The sequence below is a fragment of the Hyla sarda genome, chromosome 3, assembly GCF_029499605.1.
Source record: "Hyla sarda isolate aHylSar1 chromosome 3, aHylSar1.hap1, whole genome shotgun sequence".
Taxonomy (NCBI): Eukaryota; Metazoa; Chordata; class Amphibia; order Anura; family Hylidae; genus Hyla; species Hyla sarda.
The window spans coordinates 258,540,183-258,567,400 of record NC_079191.1 but is presented as its reverse complement, the minus strand read 5'-3'; the positions used below and the strand labels follow the sequence as shown (position 1 = coordinate 258,567,400).

Here is a 27,218-nt window from a genome sequence, read left to right as displayed (position 1 = left end):
GGGTGATAAATCTGCCTCCTATAGTACTGGACTGAATATATATAGTTTTGTCCTGAAAATCTTTCCATTTTACTTACTTTTACATTCACTAATTCCTGGAGAACGTATCCCATAGTAACCATTCGGACAAGAAGGAAGACAAACTCCAACCTGCTTCATACCGTTCCTTACTAGAGCAAAAAACAGTCTTGGCTTACATGTCATGCAGCCATTGTAATCAGAGCATGTGGCACATCCACCTTGGCAATTCTGGCTGACATTGGGATGCACTGAAAAAAATAGGAGAAATAAAAAATAAATAAATATATATATATTACTTTATTTTTTTACTTGTGTAACTTGTGTACATTTTTTTTTGTAATAGAAAACATATTTAAAACAATAAATTGACCATAGTAAAAGGTCACAATGTGGATTTGTACTGTAGATATGAGTAATAAGTCACCCAAGAAGAAGTGTTTTTTTTATGGATTTTTTTTGATATGTTGCCCTAATTGTGGACTGGCCATCCAGCATTAAAAGGAACTCAAGCGACAGAGCATAGCACCATATAGGTCCATGCACACAGCCAAAAAGGCCAACATGTAGAAGCATTGCATGTTGGTCTACATGGTATTCTTGAAATTGGTCTGCCTGGCTGTTGTCCCAGAAGAAAGCCTTTTCTAAAGATGATGCACAAGAAATCCTGCAAAATGTTTGCTGAAGACAAGCAGACTAAGGCCATAGATTACTGGAACCATGTCCTGTAGTCCAATGAGACCAAGATAAACTTATTGGCCCAAATTTATCGAAGTGTGTAGAGTTTATTTTCCCGCATATTTGGTGCAACTTTGGCGCAACTACGCTTATTTACATTTTTTCACTTTTCACTTTCCAGTGCACCCTGATTTATCAACTGAGACTGTCGCAGATCTAGGCGCATCTGATTAAAAAGCTCCAGGAATCTACACCAGCTTGAACCTTGCTTATGTTTCTGCTTTCTGACTACCTGATCATGGATCACACTGATTTACATCCCCACCTTGTCTCCCACCCGCCCGCGCCACACATCTGCTACCTGTTGCAAGACTACAACTCCCAGCATGCCCTTACAGTGAAGGCATGCTGGGAGTTGTAGTCTTGTAGCACGTAGCGGGCAGGAGATGTGCGGTGCGGGCGGGTAGGAGACAAGGGAGGGATGTAAATCAGGGCCCCCGTTATTAAGTGAGGGTAGCAGGGATAGAATCAGATGGAGCCCGGGCCGTTGCAGAGTGATGCCAGCCAGGGCTCCTTTAACATACCTCGGCGCCGTGGAGTTTTTGGAGTCCCTAATGTAATTTCACATTTCCCGCTGATTGGCTGGGACAGAGCAGCCAATCATGGGACCTGGCGGGAAATTTGATCTTACAGTAGGGACTAAAACTCTGTGGCTCCGTTATATGTTAAAAGGAGTCTGGGCTGGCATCACTATGAAGCCCTTACTGTTAGGGCATGCTGGGAGTTGTAGTCATGCAGCGGGAGGGGGGGTAGGTGACAAGCTTGTTACTCGCCCGCACATCTCCCGCATCACATGACTACAACTCCCAGCATGTCCTTACTGTAAGGGCGTGCTTGGAGTTGTAGTCCTGCTGCATGGGAGATGCGCGGGTGGGTGACAATAAATGTATTAACCTATTTTTATTTATTTTTCTCATTTCAGATCTGTGTATCCTGTGGACTACTTCGGATTCGCTGGACTGCATCGATGATCAGCATTTTTTTTTCTTTCTGTTTAATGTTAATAAAATGGTTAACAAGGGCTTGAGGGGGAGTGTTTATTTGGAATAAATTTTTTTAAAAATGTGTTGTGTTTTTTATTTTTTATTTACTTGACAGGCTTAGTAATGGAAGCTGTCTTATAGGCAATCCATTGCTAAGCTGGGGCTTAGCGTTAGCCATAAAAACAGTTAGCGCTAACCCCCAATTATTACCCCGGTACCCACCGCCACAGGGGTGCCGGGAAAAGCTGGTACCAACAGGCCCTGAGTGTCAAAAATGGCTCTCCTGGGCCTAGGCAGTAACAGACTGGCGTTATTTAGGCTGGGGAGGGCCAGTAACAATGGCCCTCGCCCACCCTGGTAACATCAAGCTGTTGCTGCTTGGTTGATATTTGGCTTAAAATAAAAATAGGGGGAACCCTATGCGTTTTAATTTTTTTATTTAATTATTTATGCAAAAAAAAAAAAGCATAAGATTCCCCCTATTTTTATTCTCAGCCAAATACCAACCAAGCATCAACAGCCTGATGTTACCAGGGTGGGTGAGGACCATTGTTACTGGCCCTCCCCAGCCTAAATAATGCCAGTCTTTTACCGCCTAGGCCCAGGAGCGCCATTTTTGATGCACTGGGCCTGTTGGTACCGGCTCTTCAGAGCACCCCTGTGGCGGTGGGTATTGGGGTAATAATTGGGGGTTAGCGCTAGTTGTTTTTGTGGCTAACACTAAGCCAGGCTTAGTAATGGACTCCCTCTCCCTCGTTAATCATTTTATTAACATTAAACAAAAAAAAACACTGGTCACCGTAGTCCTCCAAATCTAAAGTAATCCACAGGATACACGGATCTGAAATGAGAAGTAAAAAAAAAAAAAAAAAAATGAGTTAGTACATTTAGGGGGAAAAAGTGGTAAAAAATTTTTAATAAACATAAGTCATTTATTGTTTTTTGCTTATGTGTGCTAAAAAAATGGTATTCAAAAGTGATGTATTGGTTTTTGCTTATGTAAGCCAAATGTATCAACCCCCTCCTGTGATAGTATGATTAATGTGCCATACATAAGCAAAACTAAAGCAAAAAAAAAAAAAATGCCCACAGAGCTTGCTTCCCAAAGCACTGATGATAAATGTCCCCCATTGAGTTCAGATGGTGTCAAGCATGTGTGAGGGCAACCAGGTGAGGAGTACAAACACAAGTGTCTTTCCTACAGTCAAGCATGGTGGTGAAAATTTCATGGCCTGGGGCTGCATGAGGCAAGGTCTATAACATCCACCAGCTCTGTGGTGTCATCATGAAAGAGTGGAAGAGGACTCCTTTGGTAACCTGTGAAGCTCTCATGCTCATGAGGCTTAAGGTAGTGCTGGGGAATAATACTGGCCACACAAAATATTGACACTTTGGGCCCAATTTGGTTATTTCCACTTAAGGGTGTACTCAAGTTTTTTTTTGCTAGTATTTAGACATTAATGGTTGTGGGTTGAGTTATTTTGAGGGGACACAACATTAAACACTCTTATACAGGCTGTGCTCTCATTAATTTACATTGGAGCAGAGTGCCAGTTCTTCAGTGTTGTCACATGAGAAGATATAATTGTGTGTGAGTGGTATACTCATGTGAGATACTGTATCTATCTATCTATCTATCTATATATCTCCCAAAATTCCTATTATAAACAGGAATGTGATTTACTATGGAATGTAAGCCACTAACAAGTTCACATTCAGTAGAGAAAGCTTGTGGTTACAAGCAAATTGCAATGGGGTATTTTCCAAAAACGTTGTCTATGCCTCATTAGAGTGAAAAAGACAACTGTGATAAAATTGTCACTGTGCATCATTCACATTCTCAACATATTCCATGCAGAAGTGATTGATGACACTAGAAAGACAACAGTTTGGAAAAGGATTGCTTGGGAATTTTGCGTAATCACATTCTGAAATTGAGTGAGAAAAGGTGATGGCTTGTATAGCTAAAAGGGGCTCTACCACAAGGTGAGACTTTAAGCATGTTACATTTTTAGAATATCTTAACTAATATATATATACTGGACTCCTTTTAGGATGTGTTAACATGTTGTGGTTTCATTGTGTTTCTGTTACAGTTTTGCTTCAACTTTTATAAAATGGCGGTAAAACTGTTGTACATTTGTTTTGATTTTGGAAAATTCTGGCAATATCTTGACAGAACTGCAATGAAATTATGACATAAGCATAATCTAGTAAATGTATTTATCATTTCCTATCAGTACTAAGTAATAAAAAAAAACTATATATGGTATATTTATAAAACTGAATTAAAGGAGATCTCTGGCGAAAATTAACTTATTATCTATCCACAGGATAGGGCATAAGCATCTGATGGCGGGGTGTCTGACCACCGCTATGCGCTCCATTCCTTTCAAATTGTATGCATTCAAATGTACAGGGTGGGCCATTTATATGGATACACCTTAATAAAATGGGAATGGTTGGTGATATTAACTTCCTGCTTGTGGCACATTAAAATATGTGAGGGGGGAAACTTTTCAAGATGGGTGGTGACCATGGCGGCCAGTTTGAAGTCGGCCATTTTGAATCCAACTTTTGTTTTTTCAATAGGAAGAGGGTCATGTGACACATCAAACTTATTGGGAATTTCACAAGAAAAACAACGATGTGCTTGGTTTTAATGTAACTTTATTCTTTCATGAGTTATTTACAAGTTTCTGACAACATATAAAAAGTCTTCACTGTGCTGCCCATTGTGCTGGATTGCCAATGCAACCCTCTTCTCCCACTCTTCACACACTGATAGCAACACCGCAAGAGAAATTCTAGCACAGGCTTCCAGTATCCGTAGTTTCAGGTGCTGCACATCTCGTATCTTCACAGCATAGACAATTGCCTTCAGATGACCCCAAAGATAAAAGTCTAATGGGGTCAGATCGGGAGACCTTGGGGGCCATTGAACTGGCCCATGACGACCAATCCACCTTCCAGGAAACTGTTCATCTAGGAATGCTCGGACCTGACACCCATAATGTGGTGGTGCACCATCTTGCTGGAAAAACTCAGGGAACGTGCCAGCTTCAGTGCATAAAGAGGGAAACACATCATCATGTAGCAATTTCGCATATCCAGTGGCCTACATGATGATGTGTTTCCCTCTTTATGCACTGAAGCTGGCACGTTCCCTGAGTTTTTCCAGCAAGATGGTGCACCACCACATAATGGGTGTCAGGTCCGAGAATTCCTAGATGAACAGTTTCCTGGAAAGTGGATTGGTCGTCGTGGGCCAGTTGAATGGCCCCCAAGGTCTCCCGATCTGACCCCCTTAGACTTTTATCTTTGGGGTCATCTGAAATCAATTGTCTATGCTGTGAAGATACGAGATGTGCAGCGCCTGAAACTACGGATACTGGAAGCCTGTGCTAGCATTTTTCCTGTGGTATTGCTATCAGTGTGTGAAGAGTGGGAGAAGAGGGTTGCATTGACAATCCAACACAATAGGCAGCACATTGAACACATTTTATAAGTGGTCAGAAACTTGTAAATAACTAATGAAAGAATAAAGTTACGTTAAAACCAAGCACATCATTGTTTTTCTTGTAAAATTCCCAATTAGTTTGATGTGTCACATGACCCTCTTCCTATTGAAAAAACAAAAGTTGAATTCAAAATGTCCGACTTCAAAATGGCCGCCATGGTCACCACCCATCTTGAAAAGTTTCCCCCCTCACATATACTAATGTGCCACAAACAGGAAGTTAATATCACCAACCATTCCCATTTTATTAAGGTTTTATCCATATAAATGGCCCACCCTGTACATAGAAGACATATGCTTGCTCTACAAGAGATTAAGTTCCATCAACTTCAGCAGTCTGTATAACAGATTATGCATCTTTTACATGTATATCCTAAATATATCTCCAGTAGTAAAATAAATATGATGCACTGCAGTAGTGAAGGGGAAGATAATATTGACAGATTGAGTTAAGAACTGAATATCAAAGGGATTTCACCTCTGCACTATAGTGCACCATATTAAGTGTACATACAAAAAAAAGGACCTCAGTGACATATCACTATCTGCAGGAGAATGTCCTTGTGGATATGGCCTAGTAATAATTTAATATGATATACCATGTTGCATTGATTAAAACACAGATGGCTTAGTAAAGGTACTGTACATTGCTTCTGGGACCAGCACTCACAGAGCATATTAGTTAAATTGCCACTGTTATAAGAAAACAGGCTCTGTAGACCCCTGCTTTGTAGTGTTGTTTGCTACTTTTTCAGTCCCTGATGAATGGATATGTGAATGGTGTTTGATGAGGAGCGTTCTTTCAGTTGGCAGCTTATTACTTTTCAGCAGTGTATAGTGTTTGAACATCACCACCGACAAAAGGAAAGCAGCTGACAGAACTCCAACTACACATTCCTTAAAGGGGTATTCCTATCATGTTATGAAAGCTTCTTGCCCAAAGCCTTAGCCATAAACAGTTGAGCTGGCTGTTTCATGCAATTTACATAATGACTTTTATCAGAGTTGCGTAAACACTAGCTCATCTTCCTCTTACTGTGATATTGGTTGTAGTTGCGTAAACAGCAAGGCTAGTGATCCAACTATGTTTACACACACAGGCCAGCAATGGAGCGGGAGGCCCTCATAATAAATTGATAATACCCCTTTAATAAAGACTGTGGAAGGAACAGAATGCAGTTCTATTCAAAGGCATATTCAACAAGCATGTGCATACATACCTAAGCTCCAATTTCCTATACAAATATGTACATTGATCAAATTTGTGGATGGGTCAATCTTATCCATCTTGCCTAACATGTTGGCTTGGGTGACAGCTATTTCTATTATCCTATAGCTGATCAGACGAATGACACAATATATCTTAAAAAGATTTATTCTTGCCAAACAACTAACTTTGTACATATGTAGGGGAAGATATTATTGACATATTGAGTTAATAACTGAATATCTAAGATTTATTCTTGCCAAACAACATATGTAGCTTTTATGTCTTTCATATCAAATATATAAATTCTTACATTTAATCCCAGAATGTCAATAAACCTACTATTTTAACAAACTTAGCTCTAAAATGGGCTCAAAGGTACTGCAATTGTTTGAAACATTTGCCATTTCACCTTCACTAAAAAGAACTCATACCTGTTCTCAATCATTTAGAAAACTAAATTATTGTGGATTAAGTCCTAATATAATGTCCATAATAAAAAGCAAAAAAAGAATGTCAAACAGAACTACATATGCCTTATACGATTGGGTGGTGGGCATTCTGGTGACAACAGAGCTGGCTCACTTCACTGTGACTGAAAATCTGAAGCACAGGTTTTACTGACTTATAGTCACGGCCTTACACAATATTCATTAACTATTACTTTACTAATAGCACCCTATATTTTACCATAAAATATATTCTGAAATCCCAAATATATTTGTGGAATGAAATTGAAAAAAGTGCAACTTTTTTTTGTGCAAAAATATTTTATGGGTAAGTATAATTACAATGATACAACATTTACATAATGTTTGTAATGTTTTACTACTTAAAAATAAACAAATTGCTTTGCATCACCCTATTGTTATCCCTTTTTATTTCCTACAAAGCTGTGTGGGGACTCATTTTTATGTGGAGTGAGCTGTAGTTTCTCTTTTTGATCATTTTAAACCATGTCTTTTGGGAGGCAAGGTATCCAAAACCAAAAATAATGTCTACTTTTCTTTAGTCCCTCTATGGGACGTTTTATCACTGTTATAATACACTTCACTACTTCTGTGTTATAGGGACCGAAGGGGTGACAGAGTAAGCTGCTTCCACTTTAACCACTAAAAAGTTACTGTTCTTTTGGCAAATTCATATGACATACCAAATGTTTTTATTTCTTAGTTTTTATGACAGTAGTAACATTTTAAATTATAATACAGCCAGCACTTGCAAGTGATGGCATAGGCACAACTCCTATTTCCACACCATCACTATAACTTAAGAAAACAAGGTACTATAATGGGGTGCCTGTATGATTTTTACTATGGAATTCCCTCTGTACTGTGTATGCAATTGTTGTCCTGTGTAGCTCAAATAGCTCTTTTTAAGAGCTCCTATGAATTTACACATGGCAAATTACTTGCAAAATTTCTGCACCTGTCCTATTCATCTGAAATATCCCTATTCAGATTAATGGAACTGATTGTATGTTATGGAAATTTCTATAAAAAAAAATGGGATTGGGTATTGCATCCAGATTGAGAGGATCAAGCTTAACCCCTAAAGGACTTTTCAGTTTTTGTACTTTTGTTTTTTTCTCCTCACCTTTTAAAAATCATAGCCCTTTAAATTTTGCACCTACAGACTCATATTATGGCTTTTTTTTTTTTTTACTCCACCAATTCTACTTTGTAATGACATCAGGCATTTTACCCAAAAATCAACGGCGAAACCAAAGAAAAAATCATTGTGCGACAAAATTGAAAAAAAAAACCCCGTCATTTTGTAAATTGTGGGGGCTTACGTTTCTATGAAGTGCTTTTTTCAATAAAAATTACTCCTTCTCTTTATTCTGTAGGTCCATATGATTAAAATGATACCCTACTTATACTTGTCTTACTTCTGGAAAAAATCATAACTACATGCACGAAAATTAATACTTTAAAAAAGTCCTCTTCTGACCCTTATAACTTTCTTATTTTTCCACATATGTGGATGTATGAGGACTCATTTTTTGCACCGTGATCTGAAGTTTTTATTGGTACCATTTATGTTTTTATCTGACTTTTTTTAATTGCTTTGAATTTTTTTACGTACACGCCATTGACCATGCGGTTTAATTAACAACATTTTTATAGTTCGGACATTTATGCATTCAGCGATACCACATATGTTTATATTTATTTTTATTTACACAGGTTTTTTTTTTTAAATGGGAGGGGGGGATTCAAACTTTTATTAGGGAAGGGGTTAAATCATCTTTATTAACTTCATTTTTTACTTTTTTTTTGTTGCAATGTTATAGCCCCCATAAGGGACTATAACATGCATTACACTGATTGGCAGCACTGATCAATACTATGCCATAGCATAGAATTGATCAGTGTTATTTTGGTGCTCAACTGCTCCTGCCTGGATCTCAGGCACGGAGCAGTCATTAGGTGATCGAACAACGAGGAGGCAGTTAGGGACCTCCAAGTGTCCGTACAACTGATCGGGACACCACGGTTTCATCGCGGTGGTCCTGATCAGCCCAACTGGGCTGCCGGGAATGCTTTTTTTTTTTTTACCTTAGACGCGGCAATCAACTTTGATCGCCATGTCTGAAGGGTTAATACCAGGCATCACCACGATGTCTGATATTAGCCGTGGGTCCCGGCTATAGTCAGCCGTCGGGACCAACCCTATATGTCATGTGTGACTCTGTTATATGGCCGGAGCTGGCGCAGGACGTAAATATACGTCCTGCGTCATTAAAGGGTTAAAATCAGATGAAATACCATACAATACCAAGGACGTTATGGTCTTGTGACCCATTGTCAACCATATGGATCACATATGTAACCAGAAAGAAGAAGACAGAAGACTCCCAACATCCCAGCTCCTGCAGACATCCATATCATAAGAAAGCCCAGACGATATATACAGTCATGGCTTTAAATGTTGGTACCCCTGAAATTTTTCAAGAAAATGAAGTATTTCTTACAGAAAATGATTGCAGTAACACGTGTTTTGCTATACACACGTTTATTCTCTGTGTGTGTATTGGAACTAAACCAAAAAATGGAGGAAAAAAAGCAAATTGGACATAATGTCACACCAAACTCCAAAAATGGGCTGGACAAAATTATTGGCACCCTTAACTTAATATTTGGTTGCACACTCTTTGGAAAAAATAACTGAAATCAGCCGCTTCCTATAACCTCCTATAAGCTTCTTACACCTCTCAGCCGGAATGTTGGACCAGTCTTCCTTTGCAAACTGCTCCAGGTCTCTCTAATTGGAAGGGAGCCTTTTACCAACAGCAATTTTAAAATCTTTCCACAAGTGTTCAATGGGATTTAGATCTGGACTCATTGGTGGCCACTTCAGAACTCTCCAGCGCTTTGTTGCCATCCATTTCTGGGTGCTTTTTTATGTATGTTTGGGGTCATTGTCCTGCTGGAAGATCCAAGATCTTGGATGCAAACCCAGCTTTCTGACACTGGGATGTACAGTGCGACCCAAAATCTGTTGGTAATCCTCAGATTTCATGATGTCTTGCACACATTCAAGGCACCAAGTGCCAGAGGCAGCAAAAGAACCCGAAACCATCATTGAACCTCCACCATATTTCACTGTAGGTACGGTGTTCTTTTCTTTGTAGGCCTCTTTCTGTTTTCGGTAAACATTATGTGCTTTACCAAAAAGCTTTATCTTGGTCTCATCTGTCCACAAGACGTTTTCCCAGAAGGATTTGGGCTTACTCAAATTCATTTTGGCAAAATGTAGTCTTGCTTTTTTTTTTTGTGTCTGTGTCAGCAGTGGTGTCCTCCTGGATCTCCTGCCATAGCGTTTAATTTAATTTAAATGTCGACGGAGAGTTCACACTGACTCTGATGCTTCCTGAGCCTGCAGGACAGCTTGAATATATTTGTAACTTGTTTGGGGCTGCTTATCCAACATCCGGATTATCCTGCGTTGACACCTTTAATCAATTTTTCTCTTCTGTCTACACCCAGGGAGATTAGCTACAGTGCCATGGGTTGCAAACTTCTTGATAATATCGCACATTGTGGACAAAGGCAAATCTAGATCTCTGGAGATTGTTGATATTTTTCCACAATTTTGGTTCTCAAGTCCTCAGACAGTTCTCCTCTTTCTGTTGTCCATGCTTTGTGTGGCACACACAGACACACAATGCAAAGACTAAGTGAACTTCTCTCCTTTTTATCTGCTTTCAGGTGTGATTTATATATTGCCCACACCTGTTACTTGCCCCTGGTGAGTTTACATGCTTGAAACAATCTTATTTTCCACAATTTTGAAAGGGTGCCAATAATTACGTGCGAATTGGATATCCTGTCATAACCCATGATAGGGAACTTCATTTTTATATGCTTAAATTCACGCTGCTGCCTACATTTTATGCGTAGTTTAATGGCAGAAGAAACCTCTAGAAAAAGGGTTATTTCTAAATTTAGTTGAAGTAATTTCCATCGCATAGCAGTAATTCTTGGTACATCTTACACAATCATTAGACATTATAAGGAAAATACAAACATGCATGTGTCAGACAGCTGTTATCACTTTCACACATCTGTAAAATATTGGCCATGTGAAATGGAATGTCATGAGGTTGATGATGATGACCAATGAGATAAAAAATACTTTTGTTAAATACATATTTGACTATTGGCTTACATTTTTCCTGCATGTTTTTTTTTTTATAGGGCTTGTGCTGCCTTACATATAATATATTATGATCTGCACTTAACAGTGAAGCAATAGGGATGTGTTGAACCGGAATTTCAGCATTAAATACACATGTACAGTATTACGTGCCAAAATCCTCATAAGATCACTAGTTACATAGTTACATAGTTCATAAGGTTGAAAAAAGACCAGAGTCCATCAAGTTCAACCAATAACCCTAATGAGTCCCCACTGAGTTGATCCAGAGGAAGGCAAAAAACCCTCATACTAGAAGTAAAAATTCCTTCCCGACTCCAAATTTGGCAGTGGGTCATTGTTATTTTGGGAACATACGTACATTGTGCAGATTTAACACGCTACCATATGAAACAATTTAAAGGTGGAAGTCAAAGCTTATGCTCCGTAAGGAATTAGGGAACAAAAAGTTCACTGATGTTTTATGCCTGTTCGTAGACTAAATTCATCAATTCAAGAATCTGTCCATCCTTGGATTTCTCTGTGTGTCTTTTTTAGTGAGGGGCAGCTTGGAAAAATTTGTCTGCCTGCAATTCAGTGGCCCTCTGGCTACCATTACCCCTTGCTTTATGACAATCAATGTAACTTTGATCAGTTAGACACCAACTACAGTAACTTCCTGCTGTTCCTTGCCTCTATTTATTCTGCGCTTTATGAGTGACCCCTTACATAATACTGTTTCTGTATTCCATCATTTATCTGGTATTTGAACCTCTGTATAAACCTCATATAGTCCTCTGGTACTGGATTGCCTTGCTTTGGCCAGCCACTACACCTTTGCTTGATGACAACAAATATTGCATAAAAGGGTACTCCGGTGGAAAACATGTTTTTTTAAATCAACTTGTCCCAGAAAGTTAAACAGATTTGTAAATCACTTCTATTTAAAAATCTTAATCCTTCCAGTACTTATCAGCTGTTGTATAATACAGAGGAAATTATTTTCTTTTTTAATTTATTTTCTGTCTGACCACAGTGCTCTCTGCTGACACCTCTGTCCATGTCAGGAACTGTCCAGAGCAGGAGAGGTTTGCTATGGGGAATTGTTCCTGCTCTGGACAGTTCCTGACATGGTCAGAAGTGTCAGCAGAGAGCACTGTGGTTGGGACAGAAAAGAATTTCAAAAAGAAAATAACTTCCTTTGTATTATACAGCAGGTAACTAGAACTGGAATGATTAAGATTTTTAAATTGAAGTAATTCACTAATTTGTTTAACTTTCTGGCACTAGTTGATTTAAAAAAAAAAATTCCACTGGAGTACCCCTTTAAGCTCTTATAAATGTACCCCTACAGATGGCGTAGCTGCTGGTCATCTATACACATGGACATCCGGCTTGGTGAATCGTTTGAATGTGGTGAATGGAGAGATGCAAGGTAGGCTGCTGCCACACTCCTGGTGTTGGCTTATCTCTCTTAAAAACAATGTTGGCATGTTTGGCCAACTTTTTAGTTATGTAGTTATGTAGAGGCCTTTTACACTGGTTTTTCATCCTTGTGTATTTGTAGAAAACCAACTTCTGAGGTCAACAGAGTACCTGTGGCCCTAACAAAAAGTAGAAGAAGGGTGTCATAGTCTCTTATTTGGACAAGATTTATTATAAAATTCCATCATTTTATAACATTCTAAAAAAAAATGTCAGAGAATCTTGTCTGCTTTTCATGATGCTGAATATATCACCTTAAATGGCTATATTCTGACTTGTACTGTTGGGAAGGACAATTGGCCCTTATATGGCCAGCTTTACACAGAATGTCTGCTCGTCTAGTCTACCCTCATATAATTGTAACAGGATTGGTTGGTATTTTCCTAAACGTAAGAATAGCGGAGGTCCCTCTGATCGAAAGGATACCTGAGACCCTATAGTGTAAAAGATATCCATTTTTTATATGTACCAGTTGGAGTGGATTGTACAGGGAATGCAAACTTTTACTAGTGAATGTACACCTTAAAGTGGTTTCCCCATTCAAATAAAAAAACAAACAAACAAACTACAGCCTGCTAGGGTTGTAAAATAATAAAATGGACAGAATCCATTGTGGTTGCACTGTGTTCACAGAGTTTAGCTTCAGGGTAAGTAAACTAAGGCACAAGGGCAGAGTTCTGGCACCGAACTCAATAATTAATGTTATTATTTATTGAATTAAGTCAATATAAAATCTGAGCTTTGGCAAAAGGACAGTCTTACTGTTTGAAAGTCTTGATAAATGAGGCTCAATCAGAGCTCAGCACGTGCTGAAGACTGCTCATTGTCTATTAATTTATATGGAGCGCCGATTCTGCCATCTCCGGCTCTGCCATGCAAGTAAATGGAGAATGTGCTGTCTATCGCACACATTCTCACCAGCAGGAGGATCCCCGCAATCAGATACTTATTCCCTACCCTGTGGATTTTCACTGGACAACCTCTTTAAGATTGTTATAATCAGATGAATTGTGTGATAATATTTAAATAAGAGTATTTAATCACATAGAACTACGCGTAAAAAAGGAACTTTCATAACAATAAACAATTGTAAAATGAATGTTACTCATTGGCCATTTAAATAAGTTGAGAGGTATATGTAAGCAGATAACTGTACTAAACATATAAAGCAGATAACTGTACTAAACATATAAAGCAGATAACTGTACTAAACATACTCTGATATCTTTAGATAAGGTGTGCATCACTAGTAATAGTGTACATTCACTGACCATCCACTGTAACAGGGCAAAGGAAAAAAAAACATAAACCTAGATCTACGTTTGACATCACCTAAAACAAAAGAAGACCAAAACTTTAAGAAGTATGTTTTAGTGGAAACCCCATAAACGTACAATATTGCACTACTGCCAGATGTGTGCTGGCAAACATCTGGTTGTGACTGACAAATTTTAAGGAAAGTTTCTCAGGTTCTTCATATGGAAAATATTATTTAACTTCCCAGGTCAGACTTGTGTTCCTTTGATAAAAGCCCAATTCTCATAGTAATTTAAAATGGGCATCCTCCTTTTTGATCTGAATGAATGATCTAGTCCTATTTCTACTTGTCTTCCCAGTATAACAAACACACAAACATTGTCAGAAAAGAGAGAAAAAGATGCATCCATCATAGGTTTCGCTTTTGTGGTCTAGATATGCTTTCCTGAGAAGAGTAAACCCCTACACCACAGTGATGTGACTGACAATGTCTACTTCTGTAAAGAAAAGAATACCTATCTGAACTCCTTAACCTCTTCAGGACATAGGGCGTATGGATACGCCCTGAATCCCGAGTCCTTAAGGACCGAGGGCGTATCCATACGCCCGTGGGAATTCCGGCCCCCACCGCTAGCCGGTTGGGGACCGGAGCCGGATGCCTGCTGAAATCGTTCAGCAAGCATCCCGGCATATCGCCCAGGGGGGTCATTATGCCCCCCCATGTCGGCGATCGCCGCAGATCACTGGACAATTCAGTCCAGCGATCTGCGGCGACTCCGGGTCAATCGGGTCTCCAGTGACCCGGTGACCCGGAATTACTGGCTGTTCGGGGCCGTCTCTGACGGCCCCGAACAGCCAGAGCCTGCAGGGGTGAGGTGACACTGGTGCCACCTCACGATCGCCCTGATTCGTCGGCCGGATTACCGGCCGACCAATCAGGGCGCCTGCTGCGGGTGTCACTCCCGCACCCGCTCCGCCCCTCTTCTGGAGGACGTGAGCGGGTGCGGGACGTGCACCCCGGGTGCTGGGGACCCCGATCCCCGGCGCCCCTGTTGGGATCGGGGCCCCAGGAGCAGCTGCGGCGGCGGGACTGACCTGCAGCGTCTGGATCGTTGGAGGTGAGTGACAGCCTCCTGCTGTCGCTTAACAACAGCTCCCAGCATGCAAAAAGGGCATGCTGGGAGCTGTAGTTATGCAACAGCAGGAGGCAGACCACCACAACTCCCAGCATTCCCTTATGGGCATGCTGGGACTTATGGTTTTGCAACAGCTGGAGGCACAATCTTTCAATGGAAAAGTGTACCTTCAGCTGTTGTCTAACTACAACTCCCAGCTTGCACAAACAGCTAAAGTGCATGCTGGGAGTTGTAGTGGTGCATCTGCTGGTTGCATAACTACAACTCCCAGCATGCCCGTTGGCTGTCGGTGACTGCTGAGAGTTGTAGTTTTGCAACAGCTGAAGGCACACTGGTTGTGAAACTCAGAGTTTTTTTTTACCTAACTCAGTGTTTCACAACCGGTGTGCCTCCAGCTGTTGCAAACTACAACTCTCAGCAGTCACCGTACACCATGCACCGTACATGCTGGGAGTTGTAGTTTTGCAACAGCTGGAGGCACACTGGTTGTGAAACACTGAGTTAGGTCACAAACTCAGTGATACATAACCAGTGTGCCTACAGTTGTTGCAAAACTGCAACTCTCAGCAGTCACCGACAGCCAACGGGCATGCTGTGAGTTGTAGTTATGCAACAGCTGGATGTCCCCCCCAATGTGAACATACAGGGTACACTCACATGGGCGGAGGATTACAGTAAGTATCTGGCTGCAAATTTGAGCTGCCGCAAACTTTCTGCTGCAGCTCAAATTGCCAGCGAGAAACTACTGTGAACCCTCCGCCCGTGCGACTGTACCCTAAAAACACTACACTAACACAAAAAATAAAATAAAAAGTAAAAAACACTACGTATACACATACCCCTACACAGCCCCCCTCCCCTCCCCAATAAAAATGAAAAACGTCTGGTACGCCACTGTTTCCAGAACGGAGCCTCCAGCTGTTGCAAAACAACTCCCAGTATTGTCGGACAGCCGTTGACTGTCCAGGCATGCTGGGAGTTTTGCAACAGCTGGAGGCACCCTGTTTGGGAATCACTGGCGTAGAATACCCCTATGTCCACCCCTATGCAATCCCTAATTTAGGCCTCAAATGCGCATGGCGCTCTCACTTTGGAGCCCTGTCGTATTTCAAGGCAACAGTTTAGGGTCACATATGGGGTATCTCCGTACTCGGGAGAAATTGTGTTACAAATTTTGGGGGGTATTTTCTGCTTTTACCCTTTTTAAAAATGTAAAATTTTTGGGAAAACAAGCATTTTAGGTAAAAAAAAATTTTTTTTTTTACATATGCAAAAGTCGTGAAACACCTGTGGGGTATAAAGGTTCACTTAACCCCTTGTTACGTTCCCCGAGGGATCTAGTTTCCAAAATGGTATGCCATGTGGGTTTTTTTTTGCTATCCTGGCACCATAGGGGCTTCCTAAATGCGGCATGCCCCCAGAGAAAAATTTGCGTTCAAAAAGCCAAATGTGACTCCTTCTCTTCCGAGACCTGTAGTGCGCCAGCAGAGCACTTTTCACCCCCATATGGGGTGTTTTCTGAATCGGGAGAAATTGGGCTTCAAATTTTTAGGGGTATTTTCTGCTATTACCCTTTTTAAAAATAAAAAAATTTTGGGAAAACAAGCATTTTAGGTAAAAAAATTTTTTTTTTACATTTGCAAAAGTCGTGAAACACCTGTGGGGTATTAAGGTTCACTTTATCCCATGTTACATTCCCCGAGGGGTCTAGTTTCCAAAATGGTATGCCATGTGTTTTTTTTTTGCTGTTCTGGCACCATAAGGGCTTCCTAAAGGTAACATGCCCCCCAAAAACCATTTCAGAAAAACGTACTCTCCAAAATCCCCTTGTCGCTCCTTTGCTTCTGTGCCCTCTACTGCGCCCGCCGGACACTTTACATAGACATATGAGGTATGTCCTTACTCGAGAGAAATTGGGCTACAAATATAAGTAAAAATTTTGTCCTTTTACCCCTTGTAAAAATTAAAAAATTGGGTCTACAAGAACATGTGAGTGTAAAAAATGAAGATTGTGAATTTTCTCCTTCACTTTGCTGCTATTCGTGTGAAACACCTAAAGGGTTAAAACGCTGACTGAATGTCATTTTGAATACTTTGGGGGGTGTAGTTTTTATAATGGGGTCATTTATGGGGTATTTCTAATATGAAGACCCTTCAAATCCACTTCAAACCTGAACTGGTCCCTGAAAAATACTGAGTTTGAAAATTTTGTGAAAAATCGGAAAATTGCTGCTGACCGTTGAAGCCCTCTGGTGTCTTCCAAAAGTAAAAACACGTCAATTTTATGATGCAAACATAAAGTAGACATATTGTATATGTGAACCAAAAAAAAATGTATTCGTAATATCCATTTTCCTTACAAGCAGAGAGCTTCAAAGTTAGAAAAATGCTAAATTTTCAAATTTTTCATCAAATTTACGGATTTTTCACCAAGAAAGGATGCAAGTATCGACAAAAATTTACCACTATGTTAAAGTAGAATATGTCACGAAAAAACAATCTCGGAATCAGAATGATAACTAAAAGCATTCCAGAGTTATTAATGTTTAAAGTGACAGTGGTCAGATGTGCAAAAAACGCTCCGGTCCTTAAGGCCAAAATGGGCTCCGTCCTGAAGGGGTTAAGTTATAATTCATAATATAAATAAGATCAATATCAGCACAGGCACTGTCTGGTTCCCAGAGCTAAGAGCTGCCAAGGATACAATGCATTCAGAAAAGTTTCAAACCTTTTTACATTTTGCTATGTTGAGGGCTTATCAAAAAAATTATCAAAAAAATTCCCAATCATTCTGCACTCAGTTCCCCAAAATGAGAATGTGAAAATAGAATTTTTTTTTACATTTTTGTAGGTTTATTAAAAATGAAAAACTAAAATTTTGCATGCTAAGTAGAGATGAGCGAAGTTACAGTACTTCAATTCTGCACGAACCTCGCGGCTCGGCGGCTGCTGACTTTAGCCTGCATAATATAGTTCAGCTTTGAGATACTTCGGTGGGCTGGAAAAGGTGGATACAGTCCTAGGAGAGAGCCTCCTAGGATTGTATCCACCTTTTCCAGCCCACCGGAGCACCTGAAAGCTGAACTAATTTATGCAGGCTAAAGTGAGCAGCCGCCGAGCCGTGAGGTTTTTGCAGAATCGAAGAACTGTAACTTTGCGCATCTACTAAGTATTTAGCAATAACCCATTTAGCTCTAGGGGCCTCCCATTTCTCCTGATCATCTTGGAGATGTTTCTATACCTTGACAGGGGTCACATGGTAAATTCAGTTGACCCCCCGTCTATATAAGGTCTCACACCTGTCAATGCATATCAGAGCAAAAAACAAGCTATAAGTTAGAAAGAACTGCCTATAAAGCTCAGAGACAGGATTTTGTGGAGGCAGAGAACTAGAAACGAGTGCTAAACCAGGACTCTTCCTAGAAATGTTTGGAACAACCAGGACTTTTCCTAGAGCTGGTCGCTCCACCAAACTAAGTAATCTGTGCCTTGGTAAGAGAGGTAACCAAGAACCCAATGGAAACTCTGGCTGAGCTCTAAAGATCATATGTGCAGATAGGAGAAACTTTTAGAAGGTCTACCACTACTGCAGTACTCAATCTTGGCTTTATGGCAGAGTTGCCAGAAAGAAGCCTCTCCTCAGTAAAGGGCACATGAAAGCTCAACTGGAGTTTTCACAGTTTGGCTTCTCTTTCAAGAGCACTTTGGCCCACCACTCACCCTTTGATTTTGCAGGACTGAATTAGAAAGCCACTTTACAGGCCACAGGGCAGCCAGTCTGTACCTTCCTGCTGGTAACTCACTCTCTTGTCACAGCTGAAGTTCTACACAACCCCCAGTGGTCTGGCCATGGTTCTCCACAGGGTTAAATTCTCACACAGCATATACAGTCTATCAGGATTAGCCACCCACATGGTTAAAGTCTAGCACAGCTTATGCAATCTCTTAGGCTGTGTTCACATCACGATTTCTAATACGTTTGACGTGTATGTTAGAAACTTATATATAAAACGGATATAAAAATGCACACCCAATTTTTAATGTTTATACGTTTAAAAAACATATGCATACAATGTTTTCAATCCATTGCATACGTTTTTTATGTAAAAAAACGTATATGTGAAATAATAATAACTAGGCTTCTGGGCATTTTTCGCCTTCTGAAACCCCTGATGCGCATGTGTAGAAGATATGACGTATACGTTTTACATAGGTAAACACAAAAAAAAACCTGTATATAATACTAGTCAATGTGATATTTCACATATACGTCACGAGTACGTTACTCAAAAAGGACAAAAAATTGTGGTAGACTCCGATTATCTGTACCACATAAATATCGTATAAGTTGATTCAAAGGCCATGAAAGGACAAACGTAGTTAATACATGTCTAATATTAATGAATTGATATGTTTAACGGTTCGATTCTTTATAAGAATTTAAAAAACATATATGTTCTGCGCACGGACAAATCATGATGTAAACACAGCCTTAGAGTACATACAAGGCTGATGTCCCTTATAACTGATATGGTTGTCCCAATGAGACATCACTGCAGCACATCTAGAACAATATCCAGCCCACAAGTCCTTTGCATCTCATGCAGTATTAGACACACTCCCTCATCTGGTGCCAACCATATAGATTTACTTCTGCCACTCCCTATCAGTGTTATGGTGCAGTGCTTTAGCACTGCAATGCATACAAATATGTACATATTGCAATGCACACAACACTATGCTTTTTCTAGGCCTGCTCTTCATCATACCTCTGCTGCATAGCAGACAGGATATGAAAATGCTGCCATGTACCTCCTCATGCAACCTCACTTTACCATAAGATGCACAAAACTGTATAGGGTATAGATTTATGCAGTAGAAAACAGTATATACATATAATATACAGCATATACATAAATGTCAAAGTGAAATATGATTTAAAAAAATTCTTAATGTCATATACATACAGTACTGTTTAACCCCTTAAGAACTCAGGGTTTTTCCGTTTTTGCACTTTCGTTTTTTCCTCCTTACCTTTTAAAAATCATGACCCTTTCAATTTTCCACCTAAAAATCCATATTATGGCTTATTTTTTGCGTCGCCAATTCTACTTTGCAGTGACATTAGTCATTTTACCCAAAAATGCACGGCGAAACGGAAAAAAAAATAATTGTGCGACAAAATCGAAAAAAAAACGCCATTTTGTAACTTTTGGGGGCTTCCGTTTCTACGTAGTGCATATTTCGGTAAAAATTACACCTTATCATTATTCTGTAGGTCCATACGGTTAAAATGATACCCTACTTATATAGGTTTGATTTTGTCGCACTTCTGGAAAAAATCATAACTACATGCAGGAAAATTTATACGTTTAAAAATGTCATCTTCTGACCCCTATAACTTTTTTGGACTTTGGAATTTTTTTGCGCGTATGCCATTGACCGTGCGGTTTAATTAATGATATATTTTTATAGTTCGGACATTTACGTACGTGGCGATACCACATATGTTTATTTTATTATTTTTTTTACACTGTTTTATTTTTTTTATGGGAAAAGGGGGGTGATTCAAACTTTTATTAGGGAAGGGGTTAAATGACCTTTATTAACACTTTTTTTTAACATTTTTTTTGCAGTGTTATAGGTCCCATAGGGACCTATAACACTGCACACACTGATCTCCTATGCTGATCACTGGCGTGTATTAACACGCCTGTGATCAGCATTATCGGCGCTTGACTGCTCCTGCCTGGATCTCAGGCACGGAGCAGTCATTCGTCGATCGGACACAGAGGAGGCAGGTAAGGGCCCTCCCGGTGTCCGGTCAGCTGTTCGGTCCCGAACAGCCCAACTGAGCAGCCGGGTCACTTTCAGTTTCACTTCAGAAGCGGCGGTCAGCTTTGACCGCCGCTTCTAAAGGGTTAATACCGCACATCGCCGCGATCGGCGATGTGTGGTATTAGCCGTGGGTCCCGGCCGTTGATGAGCGCCGGGACCGACGCGATATGATGCAGGATCGCGGCGCGATCCCGCTTCATATCGCGGGAGTCGGCGCAGGACGTAAATATACTTCCTGCGTCGTTAAGGGGTTAAAAAAGGTTAATAAGATGTGTACCACTTCTATTCTTTTTTAATCAGTCATGAATATCTATAATTGCTCAAACTATTTTTTTTTAGATAACTAGCTGAGTACCCAGCATTACCTGTTTTTTCCTTCATAATCTTTTTTGGGGAGGAAAATCAGCAAAGGAAGAAGCTTTTGACTTCATATCCCATCCTCATATATCGTTGTCATATCCCAACCCTATATCCAGTCCCTATATCCCGTCCCTATATCCCATCCCTATATCACGACCTCATATCTCAACCTCATATCCCGTTCTCATATCCTGTCCTCATATCCCGACCTCATTTCCCATCCTCATATCCCTACCTCAAATGCTGTCCTCATATTCCATCCTCATATCCCGACCTCATATCCCGTCCTCTTTTCCCATCCCCATATCCTGACCTCATATCCCTTCCTCATATCCCGTTCTCATACCCCGTCCTCATACCCTGTCCTCATACCCCTTCCTCATATCCTGTCCTCATATACCGTCTTCATATTCCTTCCTCATATACCGTCTTCATATTCCGTCCTCATATGTTGTCCTCATACCCCATCCTCGGATCCCGTTCTCATGTCCCGTCCTCATACCCCTTCCTCATATCCCGACCTCATATCCCGACTTCATATCCTGTCCTCATATCCCGTCTTCATATCCTGTCTTCATATCCCGTCTTCATATCCCGTCTTCATATCCCGTCCTCACATTCCATCCTCATGTCCTGTCCTCAAGTGGGACTGATTTGCGATGAAGATATTGTAAGCTGAAAATAGAAGGGGAAGTGGCTTTGTGGGACTGGGCATGATTTGCAAGCCTGAGCGATGCACAAAAAGGGTAGAAAATAAAAGGAGTGGGGCTTAAACAGTGGGCATGTCTTTGTGAGATTGAGTGTGGCTTGCAAGTCGGACTGACACATTCACCAGGAGATGCAGAGCGGAACTTGTGGAGTAAGGTACCAGAAGTCCCATATACTTGCATGGGACTTGAAACAAAAAAACATCTTTTATACAGTGGGGATCAAAAGTTTGGGCACCCCAGGTAAAAATTTGTATTAATGTGCATAAAGAAGCCAAGGAAAGATGGAAAAAATCTCCAAAAGGCATCCAATTACAGATTAGACATTCTTATAATATGTCAACAAAAGTTAGATTTTATTTCCATCATTTACACTTTCAAAATAACAAAACAAAAAACAATAATAAAACAAAAAAATGGCATCTGCAAAAGTTTGGGCACCCTGCAGAATTTATAGCATGCACTGCCCCCTTTGCAAAGCTGAGACCTGCCATTGTCATGGATTGTTCTCAATCATCATCTGGGAAGACCAGGGGATGTCAATCTCAAAGGTTTTAAATGCCCAGACTCGTCTGACCTTGCCCCAACAATCAGCACCAGGGGTTCTTCTAAGCAGTTGTCTAGAAATCTGAAACTGAAAATAGTTGACGCTCACAAAGCTGGAGAAGGCTATAAGAAGATAGCAAAATGTTTTCAGATGTCAATATCCTCTGTTTGGATTGTAATTAAGAAATGGCAGTCATCGGGAACAGTGGAAATTAAAGCAAGATCTGGAAGACCAAGAAAAATATCAGACAGTACAGCTCGCAGGATTGTGAGAAAAACAATTCAAAACCCACGTTTGACTGCACAATCCCTCCAGAAAGATCTGGCAGACACTGGAGTTGTGGTACACTATTCCACTATAAAGAGATACTTGTACAAATATGGTCTTCATGGAAGAGTCATCAGAAGAAAACCTCTACTACGTCCTCACCACAAAAATCAGCATTTGAACATTGCAAATGAACATATAGACAAGCCTGATGCATTTTGGGAACAAGTTCTGTGGACCGTTGAGGTTAAAATTGAACTTTTTGGCCGAAATGAGCAAAGGTACGTTTGGAGAAGAAGGGGAACAGAATTGAATGAAAAGAACCTTTGTCCAACTGTTAAGCATGGGGGTGGATCAATCATGCTTTGGGGTTGTATTGCAGCCAGTGGCACAGGGAACATCTCACGAGTAGAAGGAAAAATTGATTCAATAAAATTCCAGCAAATATTGGATATTAACTTGATGCCATCTGTGAAAAAGCTGAAGTGTAAGAGAGGATGGCTTCTACAAATGGATAATTATCCTAAACACACCTCAAAATCCAGGGGGGATTACATCAAGAGGTGTTAACTGAAGGTTTTACCATTGCCTTCACAATCTCCTGACCTCTACATAATTGAAAATCTATGGATAGACCTTAAAAGAGCAGTGCGTGACAGACAGCCCAGAAATCTCAAAGAACTTGAAGACTTTTGTAAGGAAGAATGGGCAAAGATACCTCAAACAATAATTGAAAGACTCTTGGCTGGCTAATAAAAGCGTTTACAAGCTGTGATACTTGCCAAAGGGGGCAATACAAGATATTAACTCTGCAGGGTACCCAAACTTTTGGAGATGCCATTTTTTGGTTTTCTGTTATTTTGAAAGTGTAAATGATGGAAATAAAATCTAACTTTTGTTGACATATTATAAGAATGTCTAATCTGTAATTTGATGCCTTTTGGAAATTTTTCCATCTTTCCTTGGCTTCTTTAGGCACATTAATACAAATTTTTACCTGGGGTGCCCAAACTTTTGATCCCCACTGTATAAGGGTGTGGGTAAGGGTTAATTTAACTATCATATATTTTTATTTGACATATAAGTAATAAGTGTACCAGGTATTATTGAAATATCTCCAGCCGTACGGAAGTTATGTGCATGGGATTTGCATGGGATTTAAAAAAAAAAAACCCCAACCCTCACAAATGAGGGTAGTTAGTTATGGGTTAAATTAACTATCCTATATTTTTAGTGGACATATAAATAACATGTGACTAAGTTTCATGTTAATATCTTTAGCCGTTCGAACGTGATGCTGGAACATACACACATACACACACATACACACACACGCATACACACACGCACACACACATTGAGTTTTATATATATATACATAAATATATTTATATAGATTCATTGTATAATGTAAAGTTACTGTATTCCTCAAAACATCTCAAAACATGGTCATCACATGACTAGGATTGTTCATTCTCTGAAATGAAACAATAAAAAATTCTCATCCCGTGGCTACCAACGATGCAGGAAAACTTTTTACCACAATACCCCTCTAATCGAATTGTTGTCCATTCTGGCTCTATTGTGTACAGTTGGGTATGAGAAGGACATGTGCCCAGTCCACTACTATTTGATCTGTGGGCCTGTCACATGCAGTAAACACTTGACATGTTCTCACACAGAATGGAGTGGATCTGATGTGTTCCAGAGCTTATGTTTACTGCCTGCCCTTATGCAGCATTCCAACAGCTGTGGGTAAATTGTACATGAGTAGTGAGTATACTTTTTACTATGCACGTTAATCATAATAGTGGTCCTTAATGCCTTTTCTGAGATTTCAGTCAAAGCCTCTTATTAAAAAAACAAAACTGATTCAAAGGGTAATGTCCACATTCTTTCTCTGTGATTTACCAACACGTTTTTCATGCAGACCGTGAAGCATCACAAGTTAGAATAACAGTCTGCGGCATCTGCAATTATTGTTCCTAATAATAACACATTGTGGCTCACATTTCTGCACACTACACTGTCTTTCTTCAGTACAGGTTTTACACTAAGCTTTTTTTTTTTCTTTACTCTATGGAGCATTAAGCTATTTTCTCCAGGCGTAACCATTGCAATGAACAAGCGTTATCACTTAGAAGATACTACTTACCCTTTGTTTAATTTGAGCGAAAAGGATTAAGTACAAATATTTATAACACATCATCTGAACAAATGAGCGCTGCAAACCGTTCCAAGGAAAGTGCTTTCTAAGCTCCCACCCAGTATAAGCAGAGAGCTCTGTACATTTCTCATTCTATTGAAGTTTGTATCTTATTCATTTACAGACATAGCAGAGCTCAGACTGTCAAATGTAGGACAAAATGCTATGAAAGCTCCCACCCAGTACAAGGATAGATCACTGGAAATGACTGGGAAATTTGTGCCATGTTCATGTAGAGAGTTAGCAGAGCTCACACTGTCAAAGGAAGTAAATGACTTTTTCATAACTCAAGTATGTATTTTTACCTGTATTAACCTGTAGAACTATAGGTATGGCTACTGAATCAATTTATCTCAGAGAGTTATTACAGTATAGACAGAATACTGAAATGCAAATGCCTAAAATAAATGATAACTAAAAGTACAAATATCAAAGTAATAACAGTCTTACATATAACAGTAATAGCATATGATAAGTAATATCTATATTCATGCAAACATTCCTGTTTTTGGACAACAAGAGGATCAGATTTATAACTAATAGACTGTATTTATGACAATGATGATACTACTATAAATAGGCAAAATGATGATTCAGGCAATAAAATGATGATCAATGTGATTGATACATCCACTACTATGGAAAAAGCTAGACCGTGGCCATAGCCATTAAAGGGGTACTCTGCTGGAAAACATAACTTTCAACTGGTGCAAGAAAGTTAAACAGATTTGTAAATTACTTCTATTAAAAAATCTTAATCCTTCTAGCATTTAAAGCCTTCTGTATGCTCCACAGGAAGTTTTTTCTTTTTGAATTTATTTTCTGTCTGACCACAGTGCTCTCTGCTGACACCTCTGTCCATTTTAGGAACTGTCCAGAGTAGGAGCAAATCCCTATAGCAAACCTCTCCTGCTCTGCACAGTTCCTGACATGGACAGAGGTGTCAGCAGAGAGCACTGTGGTCAGACAGAAAGGAAATTCAAAAAGAAAAGAACTTCCTGTGGAGAATGCAGAAGCTTAGAAGTACTAGAAAGATTAAGATTTTTTTATAGAAGTAATTTACAAATCTTTTTAACTTTCTGCCACCAGTTGATTAAAACAAAATGTTCTCCAATGGAGTACCCCTTTAAAGCCCGTTGCTGCCAGTGTCAATGCATACTTGTGCCATGATCAGAAGCTTTAGTCAGCACAAGGGTCCCTGAAGCTCTGTTGAATACACAATAAAATGAAGGAGTATTCTTATCGCAAACATCCACAGGATATGGTGTCCACACCTATGCCTAGAATCAGGGCCTGTGGTCCTATCTAGCATGGCTGTAGTAACTGGGATTCTGAAAACCGCTGAGCAGGCTGTTTTACATAGTTTATGTTACTCGCATAGATGTTAATGAGAGTAGCATAAACAGTGTAGCTTTGTGAGCTATGTTGTGTCTGTAACTCCCATGCCATTTGGGGCTGGGGGGACCTTGTTCTGGAAATAAGCATGGGTCCCAGTGGTGAATATAGATATCCCATAAATGTCTCAGATAGATCTACCCCTTTATGTAGTTAAAAATCATGATCCAATGAGATAATCCCTGGGATATCAAATAATCAAATGTTATTCCCTATCTATAGAAAAGGGGATAACTAGCTGATCAGTGGGGTTATGACTGCTGAGACCCCATCTAGTTATGGGAATGCAGGTAAAATGCACAGCCATCCCTCCATTCATTATCTATAGGATTTCAACTGATCAATTCATATGCATTGACAATTAAGAGATAAAGTGTAATAACCCCATACAATACATTCCCTACCCAAACTGGTACATGTGCCTGTTTTGGTATTTTCCTTAAAATAAAAATCTTTATAAAGTGAAAGCTACTGTGTAGGTAACCTCACAAAATAACTCACAGCTGGCAACAATATGATGGCATAATGGCCTCTGCACTGGTCACAGAGCATGACCACACCACTCCCATAAAAGTTTCAATAGGGTAGTTCAGTTTCTAAAGCTAAGAAGACCTTAAGGACAACCTTTCTGAATACACTTTTAGAAAATAGTGTTTTCTGCTAGATTTATGTATTCCATGTGTTAAAGTTTTACATTCCTAATACCAAGGTAGAAATGGTTATAAAAAGATGACCAGAAGAACTGACACTATTTTCTACAATCTGTTAGATATTTCATCCAGATATTTTACATTTTGAGTTACATCTTCTGTTTCCCATATAGATACAAGCACAGTTTAGATTATCTGGTATAGGAGGACAAGTTTGGATCCACTGCTACAGTCTTGGCAACTACAGGAAATCATCATGTAAT

The 27,218-nt window shown here is 39.8% G+C and overlaps 1 protein-coding gene across 1 annotated transcript in view; it reads right to left on the bottom strand.

Moving 5' to 3' along the window:
- RSPO3 (R-spondin 3) overlaps nt 1-27,218 on the bottom strand; it is a 78,756-nt gene that overhangs the window by 29,378 nt on the left and 22,160 nt on the right. The window contains exon 2 of the mRNA XM_056566490.1: nt 78-269. Coding sequence (XP_056422465.1) covers nt 78-269 — 192 coding nt within the window. The remainder of the gene's footprint in view (nt 1-77; nt 270-27,218) is intronic.